General features: G+C 40.2%; 2 protein-coding genes and 1 long non-coding RNA gene across 3 annotated transcripts; 1 reads left to right on the forward strand and 2 right to left on the reverse strand.

The window, feature by feature from the left end:
* Nucleotides 1–2,551: 2,551 nt before the first annotated feature.
* On the reverse strand, nt 2,552–6,657 carry mgat2 (alpha-1,6-mannosyl-glycoprotein 2-beta-N-acetylglucosaminyltransferase). Its single transcript, XM_055044419.1, has 2 exons — nt 6,529–6,657; nt 2,552–4,335 (listed from the first exon to the last, which is right to left on the reverse strand). The coding sequence occupies exon 2, from the start codon at nt 4,098–4,100 to the stop codon at nt 2,691–2,693; it is 1,410 nt and encodes a 469-aa protein (XP_054900394.1). The 5' UTR covers nt 4,101–4,335; nt 6,529–6,657; the 3' UTR covers nt 2,552–2,690.
* A 1,594-nt stretch (nt 6,658–8,251) lies between these two features.
* Nucleotides 8,252–9,281, forward strand: rps29 (ribosomal protein S29). Its single transcript, XM_055044420.1, has 3 exons — nt 8,252–8,368; nt 8,827–8,926; nt 9,177–9,281. Exons 1-3 carry the CDS (start codon nt 8,307–8,309, stop codon nt 9,183–9,185), a joined length of 171 nt encoding a protein of 56 aa, XP_054900395.1. The 5' UTR covers nt 8,252–8,306; the 3' UTR covers nt 9,186–9,281.
* Nucleotides 9,282–19,332: 10,051 nt separating this feature from the next.
* Nucleotides 19,333–21,923, reverse strand: LOC129369229 (uncharacterized). Its single transcript, XR_008606932.1, has 3 exons — nt 21,700–21,923; nt 20,466–20,703; nt 19,333–19,533 (listed from the first exon to the last, which is right to left on the reverse strand). It is a non-coding gene; the product is annotated as an uncharacterized LOC129369229 (long non-coding RNA).
* Between the last annotated feature and the right edge of the window lie 416 nt (nt 21,924–22,339).

Raw genomic sequence — 22,339 nt, forward strand, 5'->3', positions numbered from 1 at the left:
ATGTGATATAACTGAGTTAGCAAAATATCGTTGTTAATTGCATTCGTAAATGTGAAATATTACACAATTATCTGAGATGTGCAGGGATTTTAGTAGCTACCCACAAAAGGAGGAATTCGGCTGCTTAATGCGCAACATCTATAAGTTGTGTGCTGCCGGGCCGCCTGTAGATCTTTAAAATGAGGCTATTAGTGGGTTATGATGATGTACATGCTTTCTGCTTTTACTTTACTGTAGGCGAGGACAAATAGTTCTGTGGCTATCGCTGCAGGGAGCTCAAAGGAAGCGGCGCGTTGTAATTTCTAAAGGCTCCGACATTAGCCAACCATCGGTCATCACATGAGGAGCAAAGTGCCACATCCTCCATTCTTATTTCTATTCCGAGCCAGCCATCTTCCCTGGAGGTGCAGGCCCAGTTATTGAGTCTCTCCGCCATGAGAGCAGCTGCACAATGTGCCAGTCACATGACCCGAGCGCCGCGGCGCCATGACAGGAATTGAAGTTCACGCGCAGGAAATTAACTGGGGCTTCTGCGGAGATCCCTCGGTATGCAGGAATCCTTTGTCAGGCCTCGTCATTGTTGAGGTTTTGAACAGATGTTCGACTGAGCAACAGTGTTGGATTAAGCGTGTAGCATCAAGTTTAGGCAGTGCAGTGCTGAAAATGGGACCACCAGCAGAACAGTCGCACACACCTGGCTACACAAATAACCAGCTTCAATTAAATACTTTAAGATTTTGAAATAGCAGGCAGGATGGAGAGATACATGTTGCTGAGATGAGGAGGAGGGGGAAAAAAAATAAAAAATCAATGCAGCCAAGAGGCCAGCAAGCTCTGGTCTCAGTGGAAACTGTCAATACAGACCCGGTTAAAATGGAAATGCATCTTCAATAACGACAAAAGGAACAAGAAAGCAGCTCGAGTGCCAGGGGACCCTCTGGTTGTACCTGTGCTTATCGTGGGGAAAAAAAAATAAAAATCTCTGCAGAGACGCAGTGGCCCGAACTTCCATGTTCCCTCTTTAGGAATCGAGACAGTGATGCATTGCAACAAAACAAAACAATGGCCTGCAGGCTGCAGTCCTCGGCAGCAGCTCCCACGCTGCCATTTTTCTGTCAAAGTTTACTGGACTGAGAAAAAAGTTCCCATTTCTGTTGACGCCTTAGCATGTAAAAACCCCATCAGAGGGTACGTTCGAAGTGGTATTCTCAGTAAGAAGCCTCTAAATGGAGCAAGGTGTCAAACATCTGATCTCAGTAAATTTACTTGCTATAAATACCTTCAAATTAATCATGTGTGCACTGCAGGATTGTGACACCAGAGGATTACCAGCTTTCTGAGTACCCTGATGAGACAGGGCTTCAGTTCCTAATTATATTTCTATTTAAAGATGGGCTACATTTTGCTTTGCGTAATAAAATGGATTCTGATCTCAACCTTTTAAAAGGATAGGTCAGAGTTTCTGGAATAAAATTCCACTTAAGGGTTATTTATTAGGTTGTATCTAAAGTATATGACTGTTGATATGGCAAACACCCCGAGTGGCATGACTTACAGGGAATTTGTCAGCTGTGGGCCCAAATTCTTTAAATATTAAATTGGAATAGGAGCACCCCACGAGGGACAAGGGTGTTAAAAAATGGATGGATGCATGAAAATTGGAATAGGTACATTGTCTAGTGCAAAGTCTGGGCAGAGTTAGAATGCTGCTTTAGATGGCAACTTGCTACAACCGTCCCAGAGGTTGTTGTCAGATTTCCAGCTTCACATTCGGCACTTAAACACATGAACTTTTTAAAAAACATTTAATTTAGATTGGAATAAATTATCTTTAAAGTGAGACAAGTCAAACCAGAACTGGATTGGTTTACACATTGGTTTTGTTTAGCTGTTATTCTGTTTTCAATGCTTTTTTTTTTTTGCCATAAGGACTTCAGATACAATATAGAGACTGGTCAAACTTGGACTAACCCTTAACAACAATAGAGAAGCAGTTAAGATTTTCATGATTACAATTTGCTTTCATGAAATGTTTCTTTTGGCTTATTTACTTTTGCAGGCTTTTGAACCAATAACTTGTGAAAATTTACTTTAGCCTAACAATCGCATTGACTGTTTGTAGTTCTTAATGACTTTTAAGATACCTTTGTTGGCCTGGTAAGAGAAAAGTGTTTTAAGCAGAAAAGTTTTAAGTTCTCTCTACTTATACTTTTTACTGATATCAGGCACTGAATCTCATGTTCCAAGCTTCATACTTAAGAGGCACTTTCTACATTGACTTCCCAGAAACAAAACAGCCTTTGCATAAACCCTTGTTGTTTTTGTGGTTTGAGTTGCTGTGGACACTTTGGCTTTTGCTCCTCAAGACCAACTAATCGCAATTTATGAAAAAAAAGAGGCCAACCAAGTCGTCAAACACAAGAAAAATATTTTTGTGATCTTTGAACAGAAGCTCATGATAAAAAAATAACTTTTACTCTAGGTAATATTCTTTAGCCGTAACATGGGCATCAACAACAGAGCGCATATGTTCATGAAAAGAAGCCAGAAATTCAACATTCGTCTTTATTTGGAACAATCCAAGAAAACAGTCCAATAAAACAGGCAATATGGAGAATAGTCCATAAAGATTTACTTTTTTATATATAGGATGCAAAAGAGAAAAGAATACATAGTAGTAGCAATTAAGGTCACTGTAATCGAACATAACTCTTGCAGAGTTCATGATCCCTGATGTCTCCCCAGCCCCCATTTTTCACATGCGGGGCCACTCCTCCAGCGCCGTTAGCTGGCAGTCTCTTTGTGATCAGGAGGTTTTTGGGGAACAGCTGGTTCCCGCTGCTCTGTAGGATGTTTTCGATCTTTGTCTTCTGGCTGATGGGCATGCAGGAGGCCTTCTTGTGGTGCATGCCGCAGTCCCCGGCGTGAAAGATCCTGGGCGCCTCGCTCACCATGACCTTCCAGTAAGAGGGCAAGCAGGCCACAGTCAGGTGCTGGAGGGACCAGTCCCAGTTGTAGTCGTCGTAAGTGCAGAACGTGTCGGTGCATTGGATGAGCTTGTGGTACGTCTCTCTGCTCAGAGCCATTCCCATGTTGTGCTCCGTCGACTTCCAGGCCTTGACCTCCACCTTGTTCGCTTTGCTGGAGTAGCCGATGTGGCTGTAGCTCCCGAGGGACAGGATGTCACAATCGGTGCACTGCTCCCTTCTGAGAGCTTTCATCAGCTTTAAAAGGTGAATAAAGTCTGGCGACAGATAGTGGTCTTCCTCTATGAGCAGAACCAGTCCTTGGTGGTCTTTGAGGGCTCTCACTCTGTCCCAGACGAAGTGTAGCTTCCACCACCAGTGGTGCTTGGTCTGCGAGAACTTTGCCTCGCGGTAGTGGCCGAAGGAGTCTGGGTACTCCGCGTTGATGCATCCGAGTTTTAAGGCGTCTTTTTTGGGAATGTCTCTTGGGCAGTCCCTGGGGTCGTTCCCCGGGAATTCTTGGGGGTAGAGCTGAATGCTGAAGGGGAAGAAAATCTGAAGGACTTGACAGAAGTCAACAGAGGCCACCACTTTGTTTATCTCCGGAGACCAGTAGTCATGGCTGAATATCAGCAATATGCTCTCCACTCCCCTGGCCTTTCGCAGGCTATCCACTAACAGCTTCAGGTAGTCGGGTCGGTTGTGCACCTGAACTACCACGACCAGATCATCTTTCTGCCGAGTCTTGTACTTGTCTTCATTTCTTATCGTCTGGTCAAAGTTCAGCTGGAAGACGATACCGCGATAGACGAGAGTGGCATTGTCCACCTCTGGCTTGTTAATTTTGGCTTCATCCTTTGCATTGTCCAGGTGCGTCCCGTTCACTTGGATAATGGGTGGCGGGACAGGTGCACGGCTAACTGCAGGAGTGGCTTGCAACTGGATGTGATTGTTGAGGCTGCCACTGCTGCTGCTGCTGCTCCTTTTCACAGCCTCAAATTCCTTGGGGAACTCCTTGGAGAATTGAAGAGTTATGTTCTTTTTTTGCCTTCCGCTGCTCCAAAAAGCTAGGCCACAGATAACAACCACCAGAGTCAGTATCACCACCTTCCTCTTGTAGATTCGGAATCTCATGATAGACAATCAGCCTCTTGCAAAAAAGGATAGAAATTCTGTACAAAAAAATAGAAACACAACCAAAATATAGTGGTGTGTTTTTTCCACAGGTGAAAAAAAGAGGCCCAGTGAGGCTAATTGTTGGCAAAAAAAGCTCTTAATGTAAACATTAAATTTTCTTGGAATGTCATAGATGGTTCATTAATATCCCATAAGGCATGTCGGCTGTAGGGAGGCAGTGAGCATGAGCCACCTGGATAAGAAAAAAAAAAGAAAACCTGAGTTATGAATGTTAAAATATTAATACATAACACCATATAGTTCACCAAGATGTGGCACGTATATTCTGACTGATGTTGAAGACGTTGAGTCGTTTTTTTCTATTAGATCATTTAGCATTTAAAACTATGTGTACATTAGGGAGGATAGGTGAAAAGTTGCTTTCATATTTGTTTACTTTATTGTCAATCTGCCAAAAGGCTATAAATTTAAATTAGCTTCACTGAAAACAGGCATATAAGTGTATATTATTTGCAATAACCCACAAAGGACATTAAAATAATAGAAAAAAAACCCCAAATAAAAATAAGATGACATTAAATGTTTTGCACAACAAGGCACTTTACGTACAAAAAATATGGCTGTGGACTAGAAAATACTGATCAAAATTCTACCATAAATAAGCAACTAATACAGAAACTGTTGCATAAAAAGCAACTTTACAATTGTGTTCCAAAGTGAACAACTCTCATTATTATTTTTTCATTGGAAGGATTTTAGGATGGCAATTTAGAGCAAGTTCATTGGATTAATGTTCATTTGAAGACTTTTATTTTAAAGCATGTGTGCAGCTCAAAAGGTTTGTAGTGCATGCTCTAGTGCTTCATATCTCATTTTTAATGAATTCATCTTCAGGGTTTGTCGAGGCTTACATAAATGAATCATAATGTCCACTCTGACAATTGTGAATTACAAAGTTGAAGCGCCCAACCTTTTTTACTTTTTAAAATATTGTCTATTATGAAAGATAACATAACTACATTATAAATAATAGAGTCAACAGAAGCTTCTCTTGACAGTACTAATTCATAATTTAGTTTTTTTTTCCAAGCCTGCAAGTCCTTTGTAAACCAACTTTCTGACACATTGAGGTTTTTGGAGGAAGTGAACCATAAAACAAAAAGTTTACATAAAGCATGTTCTTCAGCATTTGAAGCATCCCAAGTCTAAAGGGATGTAGTATCGTTATACTACATGTCTAGTTTTAAAAATACACACACTGACCTAATTCCATCTGAAAACACAAATCCACTCCATGTCAAAGTATATCTTTAAAACTACCTTATTCTTTTATGGTCACAGAACAAACTAATTCTAGACAAGAGCTGGTCCAGTCGTGAGCTGCGTTGTTCTGTCACATCCTAAACATCTCGGGTATTAACCACGGATGCAGAAAAGTTTGTCCAGCCTCATTTTCATCCTCTTCCCATCAATTTACATTATTCGACTGAGATCGTGTGCACAGAAGGACGGTAAGAGGATGAGCTCTAAGAATCGTATTTTGCAAGAGCAAAATATGATCATAACCCATTAGTAGACTTGCTGCAACAGCAATTATTTAATTTCAGGGAAACTGGCTTTATGTCTGCAAACGTATTACTCCATCCCAGCTTCAGTGACAGGCCAACTTTGCTTGGATTATTATTGAATAAAACTCAAAGCTTTCTGCATTATAGTCCATCCTTAATTACATTATCGATATTGATTGGCCGTTTCTGCTCAGACCTGCAGAACAAACCTTCATATTTCATTGATTACTAAATGAATAATCTGTCAGCTCTGCATATCCTGTTCTGTCTGCCTCCATACGATTCAGAAGAAAACCCTTAAAAGGTACGCGTCACAACCATGGAAAACTTCATAATTTGTCAATTATTAATTGAAAATGTCTTCCAATTGTCAATTAATAATTGTACACGTTCTTATTTGGAGACCTGGAGCTTAAAGAGCATCGTTTACTCCCGTATTTATTTTACAATATAGTTAAATTGCTTCTTTTTTTCCTCCCCCTTTTTTCAATGTGTCAGTTTTCTCCCACGGCTTAAAGCCTGTCGGTGTCTGTTAATTAGCCGCGGCTTGTCAGCGGCACACCGAGTCAGCAGCGGCTCTGTTCGATCCTGCCATTATTTATAGGCAGAGCTAACTCCGCTAGCTGGCAGTAAATTCTCCAAGAGCCACTCCGAACAACGGAAGCCGCCGGTCCCAGCTTGGCTCCGTTATGACAGCGAGCATCCAGAAATGCTGCTTCAAAGCTAGCAACGGCTCCAGCTAGCAACTTCCGAGGCAGCCCGAGCCAAAGAGAAGAGCTCGGCGTCAACAACAACAGCAGCAGCAGCGGCGGCAGCGTAACAAACCGAGCACAAACAACCATGTTGTCCGCACTCACCGAAAAAACTGGACTGGTGCGGTCCTTTCACTGGGAGACATTAGAACGGCGGCTTCCCGTTCTCCTCCATACCTTCCAGCGAACTGCATGGAAACGCAAATGACGGCTAGCTGTTCGAAAGAAAAAAAAAAAAAAAAATCACAAATACAGAACCGCCGCCTCCCACTGTCCCACAATGCACTAGTCCGGGGGGAAGCTGGATGGTGGTGGTGTAGTGCAACCATCCAATATCGTTATAGTCTAAATATCTCCCTGTGTCTGCTGCAGCTGCTGACACTTTCACTGAGCTCCTCTTTTCTCAGATTATAAAATAATAAAATATGGCCACCGAGTAATAAAAAAAGACCATAATTACATTTAAAAAAAAACGCATAAAAAAAACTGTTGAGGTGCTGTGAAAAATGTTTGAGTTTCAAGCTTAATTTCGTGAGCTTCCGAGTGTTGAAGTGACAGCTTCAAGGCCTTCAGAATGAAGATTAATGCTCTGTAAGGGATTTATATGCATCTCCAAAGAATGCAAAATCAGCACTTCCACTGTACAGACAATAATAAAAAATGGTCTACACCCAGGTTTGACCATACAAGCAAGTCAACCCTGAAAGCGGACTGCAAGATGCTAACAGAGATCTCCATAAACTCCTAAAATGCCCTGACATACAACCGCCTCTTGTGAACGTTGACGTGAAAGCGCATTCCTGTCCAGTCAGAAAGAAGTTGTGCAAATTTAATTAACATATGAAGTGTGTAAGTGTTGCTGTTTTATGGTCTGGCCAGGCTTTGGTGCTGCAGGAGATGGCCATCTCAGTATGGAATAGGAACTGAAAAAATCAGAGTCACTTGCCAACCAACTTTTTTTTTTTTGGCAGCGCTTACACAGTGTAAGTGCTGCTCATTAGCTGGACATGAAAACAAGCTATTGAAAACTCATTTCAGGGAGTAGCTGAGAGACGTCTGCGATCGTGCCCTGGGCACACAGACAGAATATTCTGCTCCTCTTTGACGACAAAAGTAGAAAACTGTCTTGTGCTTGGATAGGACAAACATCTCATTTACAAAAATACTGATGTACAGTTGAAAAAGAAAGGTTATTTCCTTCAAATTGTCTGCTGTGGATTCCCAAACTAAACCTAAAGCAGCCCATCTTCTCTCAAAATTTGAAGTCACACAAAATATTATAACATCTTCTGCACACAATAACCCACATGTGCATCAGCTGAAAAATTCCTCTATACATCCTTCTCAAATCTGCCACAAACAGTCCAGACCTCTGAGTGATAATGTCATATTCAGTAAAATAGAATTATATTTTTTTAAAAATTACTTATTTCACTAAATCAATTCTCTAAGTTAAACACAATATGCAGACTAAATGCTCACAATGATTTATTTAATCCTTCTTAATCTGACGAAGAGCCTACCGAAATTTATTGAATTTGGCTGTATGCTCTCACATATACCACCATAATAAAGAACTTTCTATATTGAACCAGAAACTGTTCTCATCAATTCTTAATGAAAAAAATAGTATTCTATTTGTTCGTTTTTCTTTTTTTATTATTATTATTGTTATTTTTTTTTTTATAAATCAATAAGTTAGACATCAATTTCAGTCTACACCAAGTTATGCGTGAAACTTATCCCTCTGAATTTTTGTTTTCCTTACCAGTAGGTGGAGCCAAACGACAATTAGACAACCGGAAATACAGCGAGCGAAACAGTCTTTTGCGCATGCGCGTGCCTGGTTCTTCCTTTCCGACACTCGAGCGAGAAGAAACAAGATGGGCCATCAGCAGCTCTACTGGAGTCACCCGAGAAAATTCGGACAGGGATCCCGCTCCTGGTCAGTGACAGGCTTGTCTATTTGATTATCAGCCAAAGAGTTATTTTCGGTTATATTTGTGGCTCAGTTTGAATTTTTGCGGTGTTAAAATTGAATTCAGTTCCGTACCGCATGGGCGGTAAGGAACTGAACCAATATGGCGCTCGTGGATGTAGCTTCTACTCGTTTAGCACCACAGCCACACGTTAGCCGATTTTCCCACTCGTTTACAATTTTAAGGATTCAAAACTGTAATTGCCGTTATAGTATATCACCTCGGTTGCTCGTTAATTGCTAATTGAATGCTTCTGATGCACCCGCACCATTGTTTGTATTGACAATAGCCAGGATGCTCTGTTAAAGGAGTGCTAAATGCTAACCGGCTACTAGCAATTTTCTACAGTATTTACTGACGTATGCTAAAGAAAATCTCTAACAAAATACGATCAATGAGTTAATTAACTTTTATTTCGTTTCAGCCGAGTGTGTTCAAACAGACATGGTCTGATCCGTAAATACGGACTCAATATGTGCCGTCAGTGCTTCAGGCAGTATGCAAAAGACATCGGCTTCGTAAAGGTGAGTAACATCTTCTTGCGACCAAACTTAGGGTCGCGAATGAATGTGGCTTTTGAGAGGGTCTACTGACATCTAAATATACAACGCAAACAATTACAATTTTGTACAATAAATAATAAAATAAAAAATACATATTATGTTGATAGAAAGACATAGGCTGCTGTTAAGTACTTCACTTGGCCAGTGGGTATTTGTCTTCCACAATTATGATGCTATCATCTCATAATCCCATTTTTTTTCTTTCTTTCAGCTGGATTAGATGTGCTGTGCTGACATCCACTGGCTAAGGACAGCTGGCTAAAATGGAAGAAATTCAACACTTCTAATAAATTCTTTTTTCTTTTGATCCACCACATTGAGCTGTGTGGTTATTTGGTGACTAAAAATGTGTTTCTTAGAAAATATTCTGACATGGGTTCAAAAATTAAAAACTGCAAACTGTTTGTTTTAAATTCAGCTGAAAATGAAGGATTTAAGAGTTGTATTCATTCATCCAGGTACGAATACAAATATTAATTTTGTTCAATTCAAGAGTGCATCAAAATGCATCCAGTTTAGACTGAATGGATTAATGTTTATGTAACAAAATGATCAAGGGCTTTAAGATGTACTGCTCTGAAACTTGCATTTCTAAATTATGTTAAATTTATTTGAAAATACAATAGCTGCTGTTTAAGTGGATGCACAATTGTATGTATCATTAGAGGTGTTTTGGGGAAAAAAAAGATCACCCAAGAGACCACTGCACTGAATCTCAGGGTTATTCCACCCAATACTGATTTCTGAAATGAATACTGAAACAGTATGGTTGATCCTAAACAAATGCGACCATGTTTCTTCACATTAGTTGAGGTCTGAAAGCTCACATCTTTTTAATTATTTTGACCATTTCTCATTTTCTGCAAATACAACATTTGTGTTTGGAATTTCAGAGATATGTCATTAATTCATAAGATAAAAGAACAATGTTTATCTTACTCAAATGTATACCTATAAAAAGTAAAATCAGAGAAACTGATCATTTTAAGTGTCAATTTTTTTTCCAGAGCATTGTATATCTATAAAAAATTATGAAGTTACCAGTTTACAACAAGAGCCTGATTTAATGTTTCTTTGAATAGCCCTTTAAAAAGTACTGCTACGCTATTTAAAAGTCGTGTGGTGCAATTAATCAGCCCATCTGTACATCTAATTGAACAAAACTGCAGACTAATTTTGAAGCCAGCATGAATTCACATTCAAGGACGGGGAACATACTGGGATTTTGTTCTGCTTCAGAGCTAATGCTTCCTAATAAGTCCCCTATAGGGAGGGCTAATTGGCCAATAGCTCATGACTTCATTGTCCAAATCTGAATAAGCTTCCTGTCATCTGTAGTCAGGCAGTTTAAGAGTGACCAAAAATAATCTTGGGTAGGATATGATAGAAGTATTTAACCTCCTTTTGTCTCAATTTCCAAATGGAAGGTGAAACACTAGAGGGCAGCAACACTGCATGTTGACTTAAGATATTTACGACACCCCTATTTGGGAAACCTTAGTTGCACTTTTATTCTTTTTGATGCACAAAATTTCAATTTTAAAGCCCCTTCCTTTTTGGAAAGTGAAACATGAAGAGTCCATGAAAAGCAGCACTTTGTGTAGGACATTTGTGTCTTGAGCTATATGGTAGTTTATCAAACTCAAGACTGTTGGCTTTACATATTAACAGGAAGGTCAGGTGATGGAAATACCAAAACAAGACTTAAGAATTATCCCAGCAATCTTTAATATCAGGGTTCAGATTGCAGATTTTAAAATACAAGAATAAGGTATGTGCTTAATTTTTAAGACTAGATTATGTAGTGTCACAGTCCCATCTTACCCCAAAAGCAACAGTGAGGTAGCTTAACCAAGTGAGTAATAGAGTAAGAAATGCAAGAAACCTCTTAAACTGGACTTGTATCGCCTTTAACTGACAAGAAAGCTCAAGTTGATGCTTCTAAGAACCCGGGTCTCTTCAGGAAAGTCTTTAGGTCACTTTGCAATTCAAGGAAACACTTTGTGTAAGCGATCAAACTGTTTCATCAAACTTCCCCACGTGTACAAAATGAACACCACAGCTACATCAAAATGCTGATATCAAACAGCAGGATTATGCAATAAGTCTGTTACAAATACTAACTAAAACTGACAAAGGAGTCATCGCTCTATCAGATTAGAGTCTACAAATGGGACAGAGGTGCATACTGACGTCTTCAAAGGTTTTCCTTGTTGACAGAGTGATATTTCGGATCAAATCTGGCTCTGGCATATGGATTTTATAAATGCTAAAATATGCATGAGGGAGAGTGTGGAGTCGGGAAGTTCCTTTTAAAGCACGGCTGCCGTGGGCTGGGCTGTTGGGACAGATGGAGCTGATCACACAAGTGCTGCATGTTGCATCACATCATGGAGGCGGATAGAAGGTGATTCTTTGATGTACTTTTTTTTATTTATTTTTTTAACCAGTTGCATTAATGCCCAAGTTAAGCTGCCATCTCAGGGCTGCCAGGACAGCCAACTGATGACATTTAAAAGGTTTATTTCATCCAAACTCAGCTGCGAAGGCTCTTTGTGTCAGTTTTCCACAGTAATTGAGTTCCAAATGATGCCTAATGTTGTGTTGGTGTTGCATTTCCCAGCGTGTGTGGTGCTCTTATGTCGACACTCTACTACTGCGGTGTGGTTTTAGCTGTCAGGTTCCAAAATGAGCCAAGTATGTTGTCCAAGTTTTTCAAACGAACCAAAAAGTTGGGCAACTTCTTTCACATAAACGGTCAATACACAGCAGTTTATGGAGGACAATCGCAGAAGCAGAATTTGAAGAGAAGAGCCGGTGACGCAAGAAAGCTAGTCTGAACCAAAAGAAATGCAGCACTGCCTGGATTCAATTTTCTGATGACAAAAATGTAAAACAAGAATAAAATTTGCCAGCAAAATATAAAATGAGTTACCCCAAGCTGGCCTCTCAAAAATACATTTACATTAATAGGTACCAGTTTTTCAATGGAGAAAAATAGAATGCATAATGTGGCTCCTGTCAAAGACCTGTAAATCCCATCTCTAGCTTTGAACTTCCATAATAATGGTGTAATAAAGGGAACATGAATGTCTGACAACTTTCCCATACTGGCACAATAAAACACAGCAGAGATTGAGAGCAAACAATTGTATTTAATTCAACAAACAACTAAAAGATAAAAATAGTCCTGGATAAGCCCCCGTTTTGCCACAACCTAATGTTGCAAAACGATGAGGCCTGTTTTTATGGTGAGATCAATCCAAATCCAATTTAGTAGTATTGATTATTATATTGATCCGTAGCTTAAACTTCCAGTGAAATGTATTCAAGCTTGAGACTGTAGTGGGACAAAATGTAGCAAAAGTTCAAAGGATGTGAATATTTTTGCAAGGTGCATCAAAGCAGTAAGACATATATAGTGAGGTAAACATCATGCCATCCTTATTAAAGAGTTTACATTTTTAAATCACTTTAACTGAGAAGAGTAGTTCACCGACCTAGACAACATATGTTATATGGTTTTTCTGCAGCATTACTCTTTTGTGTGTGTGTGTGTGTTTACTAACATGTATTTTTAAGAGTTTGTGACCCTAATGTTTCCCTGCAGAATCCCTCTCTGAACCCCTACAGTCTGATTTGCGCAATGTCATTCTTTTTTAATGAGATCTAGTTTTGCAGTAGTTAATCAGAGGCTGTTTGCGGCTAACACAAACCTACTGAGGAAAGAAGGAGACTCTTGAACCATTTACCACTGCATTTTCAAAGTAGGACAAACACAAAAGCGTATCTTTTCAAGTTAATTTTACAAAAAAGTAATAATAATTTGAAATAGTGCCTCTTGATGAAATCTTTTTTTCTGTCCGTTTCATCTTTTATACATTACAGAAAATACTTTTTTTTCCCACATTTTCGAGATTATCATACATATTTTAATATCAGGCAAAGATGAAAGGTTTTTAAATACATTATTTCAATAAGGCAGAAGAAGCAATCTATTCAGTCACACATGACAATGTACCTGATTCTCTGTTAGAACACAAATTAAGTTTGGTAATTCATGCTTGATTATTGTCAGAAATGTACAATCTGAATATCTCTTCAGCAGATCTGGTCTGATGCATAAACTTTAAGATTTTTAAAAGCAGCTAATTATTCTCTGAGCTGCATAATCAGACACTTTACACTGTTAATATAAGAGATTTCAGAAAGGCATTTTTATTTTTGTCCAGAGGAAAATGAGCAAGTGCTCCAGCAGATAGACACATGTGCACAGATGTGTCTATCTACGCACATCCCTGTCCACTGACTTAAAATGGGCAAGGTCTTGATGTGACGTTTTGGACTTAAATTTAATTGAGATAAAGTGGGGTGACCTTAAACAGGCCGTTTATGCTTAAAGAATTAAACCAATTCTGCAGAGAAGAGTGGGCCGAAAAATCGGCCCACTCTGATATTATTTTGTCTGATACAAAAGCAAAAATAAAAGTATTTTAAGATATTTTTTTATTTTTGTTCTTTTTTCACTACATTGTAAATGAACCGTTTAAACTGAGCTTCTCGTGACAAGGGTTGCGAGTAACGTTATGTAGGTTAAACCATGTACAACTGTCAACCACGGTGCTTCCTTAAGGTGTTAGGAAAATCCCGTCTTATAACTGCTCTGTACTTCCGTGACACAATGAGTGAGCTGCATCTTTACAGACAGGCAGAGTTTGTGTGTTATGGGAGCACTTTTAGAGCAGACAGTTAGATGACGAAGACCCATTTTGGTATCTAAGTGACACATGTGATGCAACTGCTCTGTACGTTTGGGGGGGGGGAACATTGTTTGCTGCACCGTTTGACCTTGCGAGTGCCCAGTCAGTCTCTGGCAAGAAAGAATTCAAAGAAGATTGTGGTTACATCTTCGCACTGGACTGCAGACCTCAAGAAAGATACAAGCCCCGAATCAAATCAGAGGAGGGCTGCTGTTTGCTGGCTTGGGACCAAAAGCCTCATTGATGCTCTGGCCGACTGACTGCCAGGTACAATGCCCAGGTCTCCCCCACTCTCCGTCTCCTGGATTATGGCGAGAAGAGCAGAACTGAAAATGTTACAGCGAGCAGTTGGCATGGAAACATTCCTCTGAGTTTTACCGGCTTCTGATTGTTAGGGCAAGAGGCACTTCTCGCTGCAAGGTTCCTCAGAAAGGCTCCAGGCAAACATGCTGCTCATTCTTTGAATTCTAACCGAGTGCAATTATTGCTGACCCAGGGATGGCAAAGAAAAGGAAAGTTTTAGGGTCATTTTTTTTAGTATTATTATTTCTTTTTAAGGAAAATGGTTCAGTTGCTGGAGAATGGAAGAAAAAAAAAAGTTTATTTGAAATAAAGGAACCAACAGTGCAGGCAGGAACTAATTCAGTCTCACAGTGAAATTATGCAGTAGCAGAGGGGCTATGAAGCAAGCAGCTGAATTTAATAAGCACAGTGCTGACTGACTGACTGTTATGAAAGAGTCCACACAAAAAAGATTTCCTCCGGTGATAGCTGACACCTGATCACATCAGGAAACCCACCGACTGGCGCCAGTAATGATGGTCAATTTTAAATTAAGTGAGCTTTTTGCCTAGCAGGCATGCTTTGCCAAGACTTTTATCTGAACCAAACTACTGTCAGGGTTTCCATCTACTGTGAAAAAGATCAATTACGCTGGGATGTTATTTTTTTAGTTTTGTTCAACGGAGACTGACGTCCATTCACTTTTTGTCTCTCGTGTGTCAGCAGGCGCACCGGATCCACAGTTTGCTGTTTGAAATGGTTCTTTTTTCACTTTTGACTTCTGATTTCAGATCTGAACCAAGCTATTCTCTCTAGTTCGAGGATATTGGGAGCTGCCCAACACATCCCCCTCCCGGCCCAGCTGTCGTATGCTTAAAATGGAACTTTTCATGTGACAGCACCTTTCTTTTTGTGACAGCTCAAACGGGTGATGCTAAAAGGGCCTGACGTCGAATGTTAATGAGGATGTCACTCTGCAGCGGAGTAGATTCAAGAAAATTAGAGCAGTGCATCAACAACTAGACATCAGTAGCTAGACATATGCAATATATTTTTTTCACTTATGTCAAAATCCGGAAGTATTTATTTCTGAAATGCTCCAATGGATATAGTTCTACAAGATGTTCCTCCAAAGATTTTATGTTGTACCTCTTTTTTGACTGAGAGTGATTAAAAAAACCCAACAAACTTTTGTTGTTGAATTTTGCTCGACTTTTAGTTCAACGCAGACAGAAGATCTTGACACGAAACGGTTCAATCTGAGCTCACAAACGCGAGTCTCTCTCTTGAGCTTTCTCGGGTCAGTAATAAATCACCAATGAAGCTGGGGATATCATAGACACACACATGAGCTTATAAAGAATGAAGCTGGCATCACGGAACCGAAGGAGGCACAGAATGGAACCCACCGGGGTCAGCGTACAGCAGAGAGATACAAAGAAAAGACGTGATTAATTGATGGCGTGGGACACCTTTGTATTTATTTTCTAGTAAAGCCTCCATTGAAGAAACTACCCTTGGGTAAAGTCGCTATACTTCAATGCAACCAGTGTAATGTGTGGTAATGGTAACAATTATGGTAACAAAGTCGGCCTTCTATCACCTGAAGAACATCTCCAGGATTAGAGGACTAATGTCTCAGCCAGATCTAGAGAAACTCATTCATGCGTTTATCTTTAGTCGCATTGATTATTGTAACAGCATCTTCACAGGCCTGTCCAACAAATCAATCAATCAGCTGCAGCTGATCCAGAACGCTGCTGCTCATGTTCTCACTAGAACCAGGAAGATAGAGCACATAACACCAGTTTTAAAGTCCCTCCACTAGCTCCCTGTAGCTCAAAGAATAGACTTTAAAATATTGTTGTTAGTTTATAAATCACTGAACGGTTTGGCACCACAATACATCAAAGATCTGCTGTTGTTGTATCAACCTTCCAGATCTTTCAGGTCTTCTGGTTCTGGTCTGCTCTGCATCCCCAGAACCAGAACCAAGAGAGGAGAAGCAGCTTTCAGCATCTATGCACCAAAAATTTGGAACAAACTTCCGGAAAACTGTAAAACAGTAGAAACCCTGACTTCCTTTAAATCGCAACTAAAAACACACCTTTTTAGAATTGTAACAATATGTAACAATGTGTTGTCTATCTTGCATGACTTTGTGTTCTTGTGTTTATGATGTAAAGCACTTTGAAATGCCTTGCTGAAATGTGCTATACAAATAAAATTTGAATGATTTGATTGAATTATACACCCGGTGTGTTTGAGTTTTTTTTTTTTTTTTTTTTTACATGTCGCCAGTAAGCTGGTTACACAGATCATCTCTAATGATCTCTAATGTCCAACCCCAAAGGTGAAAAGGCATTGCACCCATACATAAATAAGCCAATACATGGCTGTAACTACAGCGAAAATCTCGTATCTGAGTATTTTGTGAATTAGGACTTAGAAAATGCTTTAAGGAAGATATTGCAGTAGAAACAACATTGGTACCAAAATAAACATTAAACATATTCAAGTTCCTACATTGGCTCTCACCGGAATTACATGACACCCAACCACCAAAGAGTTAACACCTTGACATTCCTCCCTGCAGGTTGTGCGTTTGCTAGGAACTTGTCAGCAAGTTCCCACTTGAGACTTGACCTCAGGAGTACTCCCTAGCCTCTTGTACTGCGCTTTGTGTTTTGTGATTACCCAATTGCTAACATTTGGCAGTGACGTATTTCATATTTCAGTGCTACGACGTATCCCAAAAATTGCTGTGCTTGGGGCCATATATTTTTGGCCAAAGTTTGATTGAATATAGGCCCTTGTGTCCTGGGAACGCCTGGAGAGTGCTGCTGGGGGAAGGAGGTATTGTCTGGGTTTCCCAACAGAATTTGCTATCCCTGTGATCCGATCTCAGACATTCAGAATGAAATGCGTGGCTAAATATGAAAAAATCGGATTTCTCACATGTAAAGTTTAAGCCTTAATAATGAATTGAAATACATACTATCTAGCCTTTGTACTTGGAAACATTGCCACCGTTCTGATCAGTGTTAGAACAGCATAAAGGCCGAGACAAGACAATTGAATGGGAATGTTAATTCCAGCTTCAACGTCTAAGGTTAAGAAAAAATACAATTAAACAAAGCCACTACAAAAACACCAAGAAATGTCAGCAAACATAAAAGACTCAGAAAAGAAAACACTGGCAGGTACCATATTGCCCAAAAGTTTGACATAATGAACCAGTAAAGATTGGACGAGAAACAAGGCAGCCCTTTTGTTGTGGGTTGTTGCTCGGGGTGATTGCAAACCAGCAAATGATTGCATTCCTAGCTAAAGACAAATTAACTCCCAAACAAAAGAAGGACGAACTAAAAATCCACAAAAGAAGCGTAAAGAATATCAGAGAGACTCTGCCAGAGCAATTCATCTCACAGCGGTGCGACAGAGATTCTAAGCTATAACGTCAGATTCCTAAAAGCAGCACAAAGAGACGGAAAAACTGTCCCGGGGAGGAATAACTGTAAACACCTAAATTATGCAGCCGTAATGAAAGTAACAGAAAAGGCCAAACAAGCAGGGCTGTGAATCCAAATGACCTCTCTGTGTTTAGAGTTCACGCCTTCGGCACCAACAGGCCAGAGAGCAGCATTATCGACCCATGAGCTTCAAAGGCTGTGTCGCGTAAACATGAAATTAAACACAGGATGACTGGCGAGTTTCACGCCTCCCAAGTTCGGTGGAGGCACAGAGCCGCAAGAAGAAGCTTGTGCCTACTGGATGAAATAGGAATTTGAAATTCCTATTCCCTCTCAGTCGGGCAGACAGAAAAAGGTGGAAGTCCAAAGCGAACCTGTGAGGGCAGTGTTGTCTCATAGTTGAAGATGGAAGAAACAGAGCGAGCAGGCATGCAGAAAGCTTTTAGACCAAACTTGATCAGGCAGACACATCTGCCTACGTCTAATTGAACCCACCATGCTACTGAAGCAGAGATTATGACTGGAGCAGAAAAGAGAAGCAGCACTAATCCTGGCACAGAGGGAAAGCTGCTTTCATGTACCTAAAGAGAACATAAAAATCAAAGCGTTAATGTTCTAACAAATTTCCCTGGTCTTGGTTATTTCTCGTCTCTTCAAGTGTCTGGTGTATGTATCCATGTTATCTCGCGTCTGCGCCATCGAGCCTCGCGATTTTGATAGGACAATGAAGCAGATCCTCACAAACGCCGCTTCTGGAAATCATTCACAGCGCTTCACGTTTTCCACATATGCTAGGGCCTTATTCCAAATTTTGTCAAATGAATCTCTTTCTTCAAAATTCTACACTCAAATACCCCATTATCACGATGTGGAAATATTTTTTTGAATTCATTAAAAATAGAAAACAAACAGAAAAAGTCCTATCTATGTAAGCATTCACTGCCTTTCCCAATGAAGCTCGGAATCAAAATTCCATGCTGACAACATGGAGGAGCACAATGTCCTGTTTGTTGGGCGAAACTCTCAACAGCTACCTTTTTAGCTCCCATACCATGGAGAGTTTCCAAAGCACAATGACAAATCTGAGTGGATTCCTTCCAACTTCCAGTGAAAGCGGAAACTTCAGTTCACTGTGGCGACTTGCAGGAAACTTGCAGAGGCCGATGTCCATTTCGGCATTCGAACGACTTGAGATTTGTGGCCAAGCAGAGCGCAGCGCTCAGGGGCAGTTGGGGCAAGAAAAAAAAAAAAGAAGTTCCCTCATAAATGGAAAAAAGACCAAATAGTGGCATTTAACAGTCTGCAGAGAAATGGTGTCACACAGCCCCTCATCTTTCAGTTCTCTTCGGGCCAAAAGAATGTGATGTTCCCTCCGTATTGTAATTTATTTCTCACACAGGTCACCGCTCCGCAGCCGCGCCACATACTTTATTTTAGAGGGTGGTCTCTTGCTATCATCTCCTGTCACAGTCATGCACCAATGCAATATAAAATTTACCTGGCTGTACGGAGTTTATTCAGACTTAACGCCTTTAAGTGACCAGATATAACTGCGGGCCTTTATGAAAATACCTGCCAACAACCGTGTCTGTCCGACTCTATTATACACTGGTTTAAATATGAACCTTTAAATTCACTGTGAAACTCTCACCCAAATATCAGAATCTCTGTGACAGGCTGCCTGGACTGAATTACTTGCAGGATATGCACAATTATAGCAAAGCGAATTTGAAAAAAAAAAAAAAACCTGTACACACTTGATGAAGACATGATCAGGAGGTTTGATTTCCCTTTATTTATTATTTTGCAAATGCAACATGTAAACATTTGTCGAGTGGCTCGCTGTAGAGATGCTCCCTCTGACTTATTGTGAATTCCTGAATTGTTTGAGAAGATAAACAGATGTTCGAGACGATGAGGGAACAGCTGCCTCCCGCTGATCTGATTAGCAGCTGCTAATTCTTTCTACTGCGCCTCCAGTTGCGAGGTGTCTGTCTTCTCCGTGCAGCCGTCACACCCTGCAGCCGAGCCGGCATAGCTGTCACAGTCCCACCTTAAATCCGGGAAGGGAAAATGAACTGTCACAAGTGTTTGATCGGTAGAAGTGGCTGGTAAGACTTGCTGATCTTGCACCTTGGTTTTATTTTTCTAATTTGAAATACTTGAGGGAGAGAAATGTGGATAATTTTTTTCCCCCAAGAACAGGACAAGAAATGGAACAACCCTGCAGGATCAGAGAGAAAGCTTGGGGGGAGGCTGGGTGGGAGGCAGCAGCCCACTCCAGTTTCAGTCGGTCTTACTTGTTCTTTTATTAACCCCCTCCCCATGCCTCGAACAACCATTTTGCCTCTGGCTTAAAACAGTCAGAGTCTCTGCAGACAATCCAACAGGTCAGAAAATGACTAACATTAAACATGACACACAGTCCTTATGCCATCACTACAAGCAGTCATTCCACATGCTGTGGAGATGTGTGTTTTGTTTTAGTAGGGGGCTGAGATGCTGGGAGGATGGAAGAGGTTCAATGTAGGGAAGAAAATCTGTCGGAAGCTGCAAACGACTTGAATGTGGGGTGGATGTTCACTTTCCACCAGGACATCAAACATCCATCTGGAGCCACAACAAAATGTTTTTTGGTCAAAGACTTGGAAATTGCAATTTGACAGATTATTTCGTTCTAGTCTGGCTGAGGTCGAACTATTCAGTCTGGGAAAAAAAATTCAATTTAGATCTGCAAATGTGCAAAACCGGTTGAAATGAATGCAGTATTAAATACAACGATGGGTAATTCTATATAGAACTGACTGGGAACGGTGAACAAAAAATGAAACTTTTCAAATTTTCTTTTTTATATATATATAAACAAAAAAAAAACCTTTTGTTCTTTTGGTTAATCAAATAAAATCCCAATACAATTCAAGAAAATTTGAATTGTATTGAACCTTTGAACCCTCAACTCACTTTTTCTTTCCAAATATTACTTACCATTCAGTTTTGCTGCCTGGAGCTATACATTGTCTCACTCCACTAAGTTCACCGTCTGTCACTTTATCCAAACTGCACACGCTCAGCTGCGTGCTATCTGCTGTCCTGCGATCCTCTCCAGATGAATTGATTCCGCCCGGTCCGCCCACCAGAGGAACCGATACCAGTTAACATGATGAAGAGTCCACATATTTGCAGGCCACAGGCTATCAGCGGGCTGCGCTCTGGATGTGAGTGACTGAAAGTGATAGCGATCAGTTAGAGCCAGGCTACGATTGATCAGGTATGTGTGTGTAAACAGATAGTGAGATCAATGGAGACCGACAGGCCAATTTAAAGTCCACGTGTTTATATAAGCACCGGTGAGTGACCAGATGTTAAGAGGTGTTATAGATTAATGCTAAAGCCTCGACTTGAGCTCCTCTAATTAGGAAAAACTAAATTGTCTGGAGTGTCTGGATATTGTAACTTCTAAAATATGTATTTTGTTAAAATTTTTAATAAAGATGGTTATGTTTTAAACAAATCCAAAATGTGTTAAGGATATCTTGACTTGGTCTCATTTTCTTTTTTGCCAAATCAGTGATAAATTACCATTACCAAAAGTCATTGAACCCTTGACAATCAGCTGGTGTTAAGTGACATTAGCATGTTCTCACAATTGATGTCCATCTGCTGAGCTCATAATACAAGCTACTCAGTGCCACACCAGTGACAAACTAAAGGGTTAATAAAGAAGCCATGTTGTAATGACTTCCTGAAGGCAGAGTTTCAGAAAAAGCAGGAATTTTTAAAGAGACAGAGGCCCAATTTCAAGGCATAAACTTACAAACTCATTTTTAGTCATATTTGATATACATAGACTATTTATAGCAACTCAATTGATTGTGCCATAAAATTGCACTGTGTGCCTGGTAAATACAAACAACTGCCCCTTTAAATATATTATTCCACACCAAAAAGAGTTAAGAACTTCTAGGTTTATTGAAAGGACTTGTTTTTTCTATTTGTGGAAACAAAGCATGTGTTTTCTTTGAAAATATTAAAACCAACAGACACCAAGACCATATATACAAAACCACTGCTGAGTCCTAGACGTCTCAATAAAATGAGGTATTGAGGCGTCGTGATGCCAGTAAATAAGGCAGCTGCTACAAAAATCATTCAACTATAAAGTCCACCTTTGAGCATTCACATCGTATGCTACACTTGGGCAATCAAGACACTGAGGTACCTGCTGATCATGGGCTGCAGCGTGGCTTGTGCGGTGGGAATGAAAGGCAGAACCGGCACTGGAGCGGACAGCAGACTGAGATTCTGGGAGTATGCTTATCTCTCTGTGTCAGGGTCCATCAGCATCTGTCATGTTTACTCCTAAGGCTGCTGGCTGACTGCTCTGTCGAGGTCCTCCATATCATTCACCTGTGAGCTAAAAGGGAGCAAACACAAAAAAAGAAAAAAAAACACACACACACAAAGAGCTTTGTTCTGCAAAACAAACCTCTTTCTTCATCTCATTGTGCTTATATTTGTCTCCATTTTACAATACTTCAACGTTTTCTGGGCAAATTTAAATGGACATTTTAAAACTTTTTGACACGTTATATCTACCTCTGTGAGAGGAGATCCAGGGTACCAACAGATATAACCAAAGCAATGTATTAGAAATTGTAAATCACAGAGACAGTGATTTGCACCAGCGTAAATTTTGCACGTTGTTCAGGCAGAAGGTATCGTTGTCTTTTCCACGCCTTTCGAAACTTTCATCTGGGGGCTGTGTCCATACAGATAGCACATCCAGACGCTCACTGGAACAATAATCCCAATCCAATTTCATGCTAAAACTGCTAAATTTCCCATTTGAATGCACGGGG

Source organism: Poeciliopsis prolifica, unplaced genomic scaffold (assembly GCF_027474105.1).
Source record: "Poeciliopsis prolifica strain line A6 unplaced genomic scaffold, Auburn_PproV2 SCAFFOLD020, whole genome shotgun sequence".
Taxonomy (NCBI): Eukaryota; Metazoa; Chordata; class Actinopteri; order Cyprinodontiformes; family Poeciliidae; genus Poeciliopsis; species Poeciliopsis prolifica.

Coding starts and splice junctions, on each gene's coding strand:
- mgat2 (XM_055044419.1), bottom strand. CDS start 4,100: ATGAGATTCCGAATCTACAAGAGGAAGGTGGTGATACTGACTCTGGTG.
- rps29 (XM_055044420.1), top strand. CDS start 8,307: ATGGGCCATCAGCAGCTCTACTGGAGTCACCCGAGAAAATTCGGACAG. Junction 8,369..8,826: donor GGACAGGGATCCCGCTCCTG/GTCAGTGACAGG, acceptor ATTTCGTTTCAG/CCGAGTGTGTTCAAACAGAC.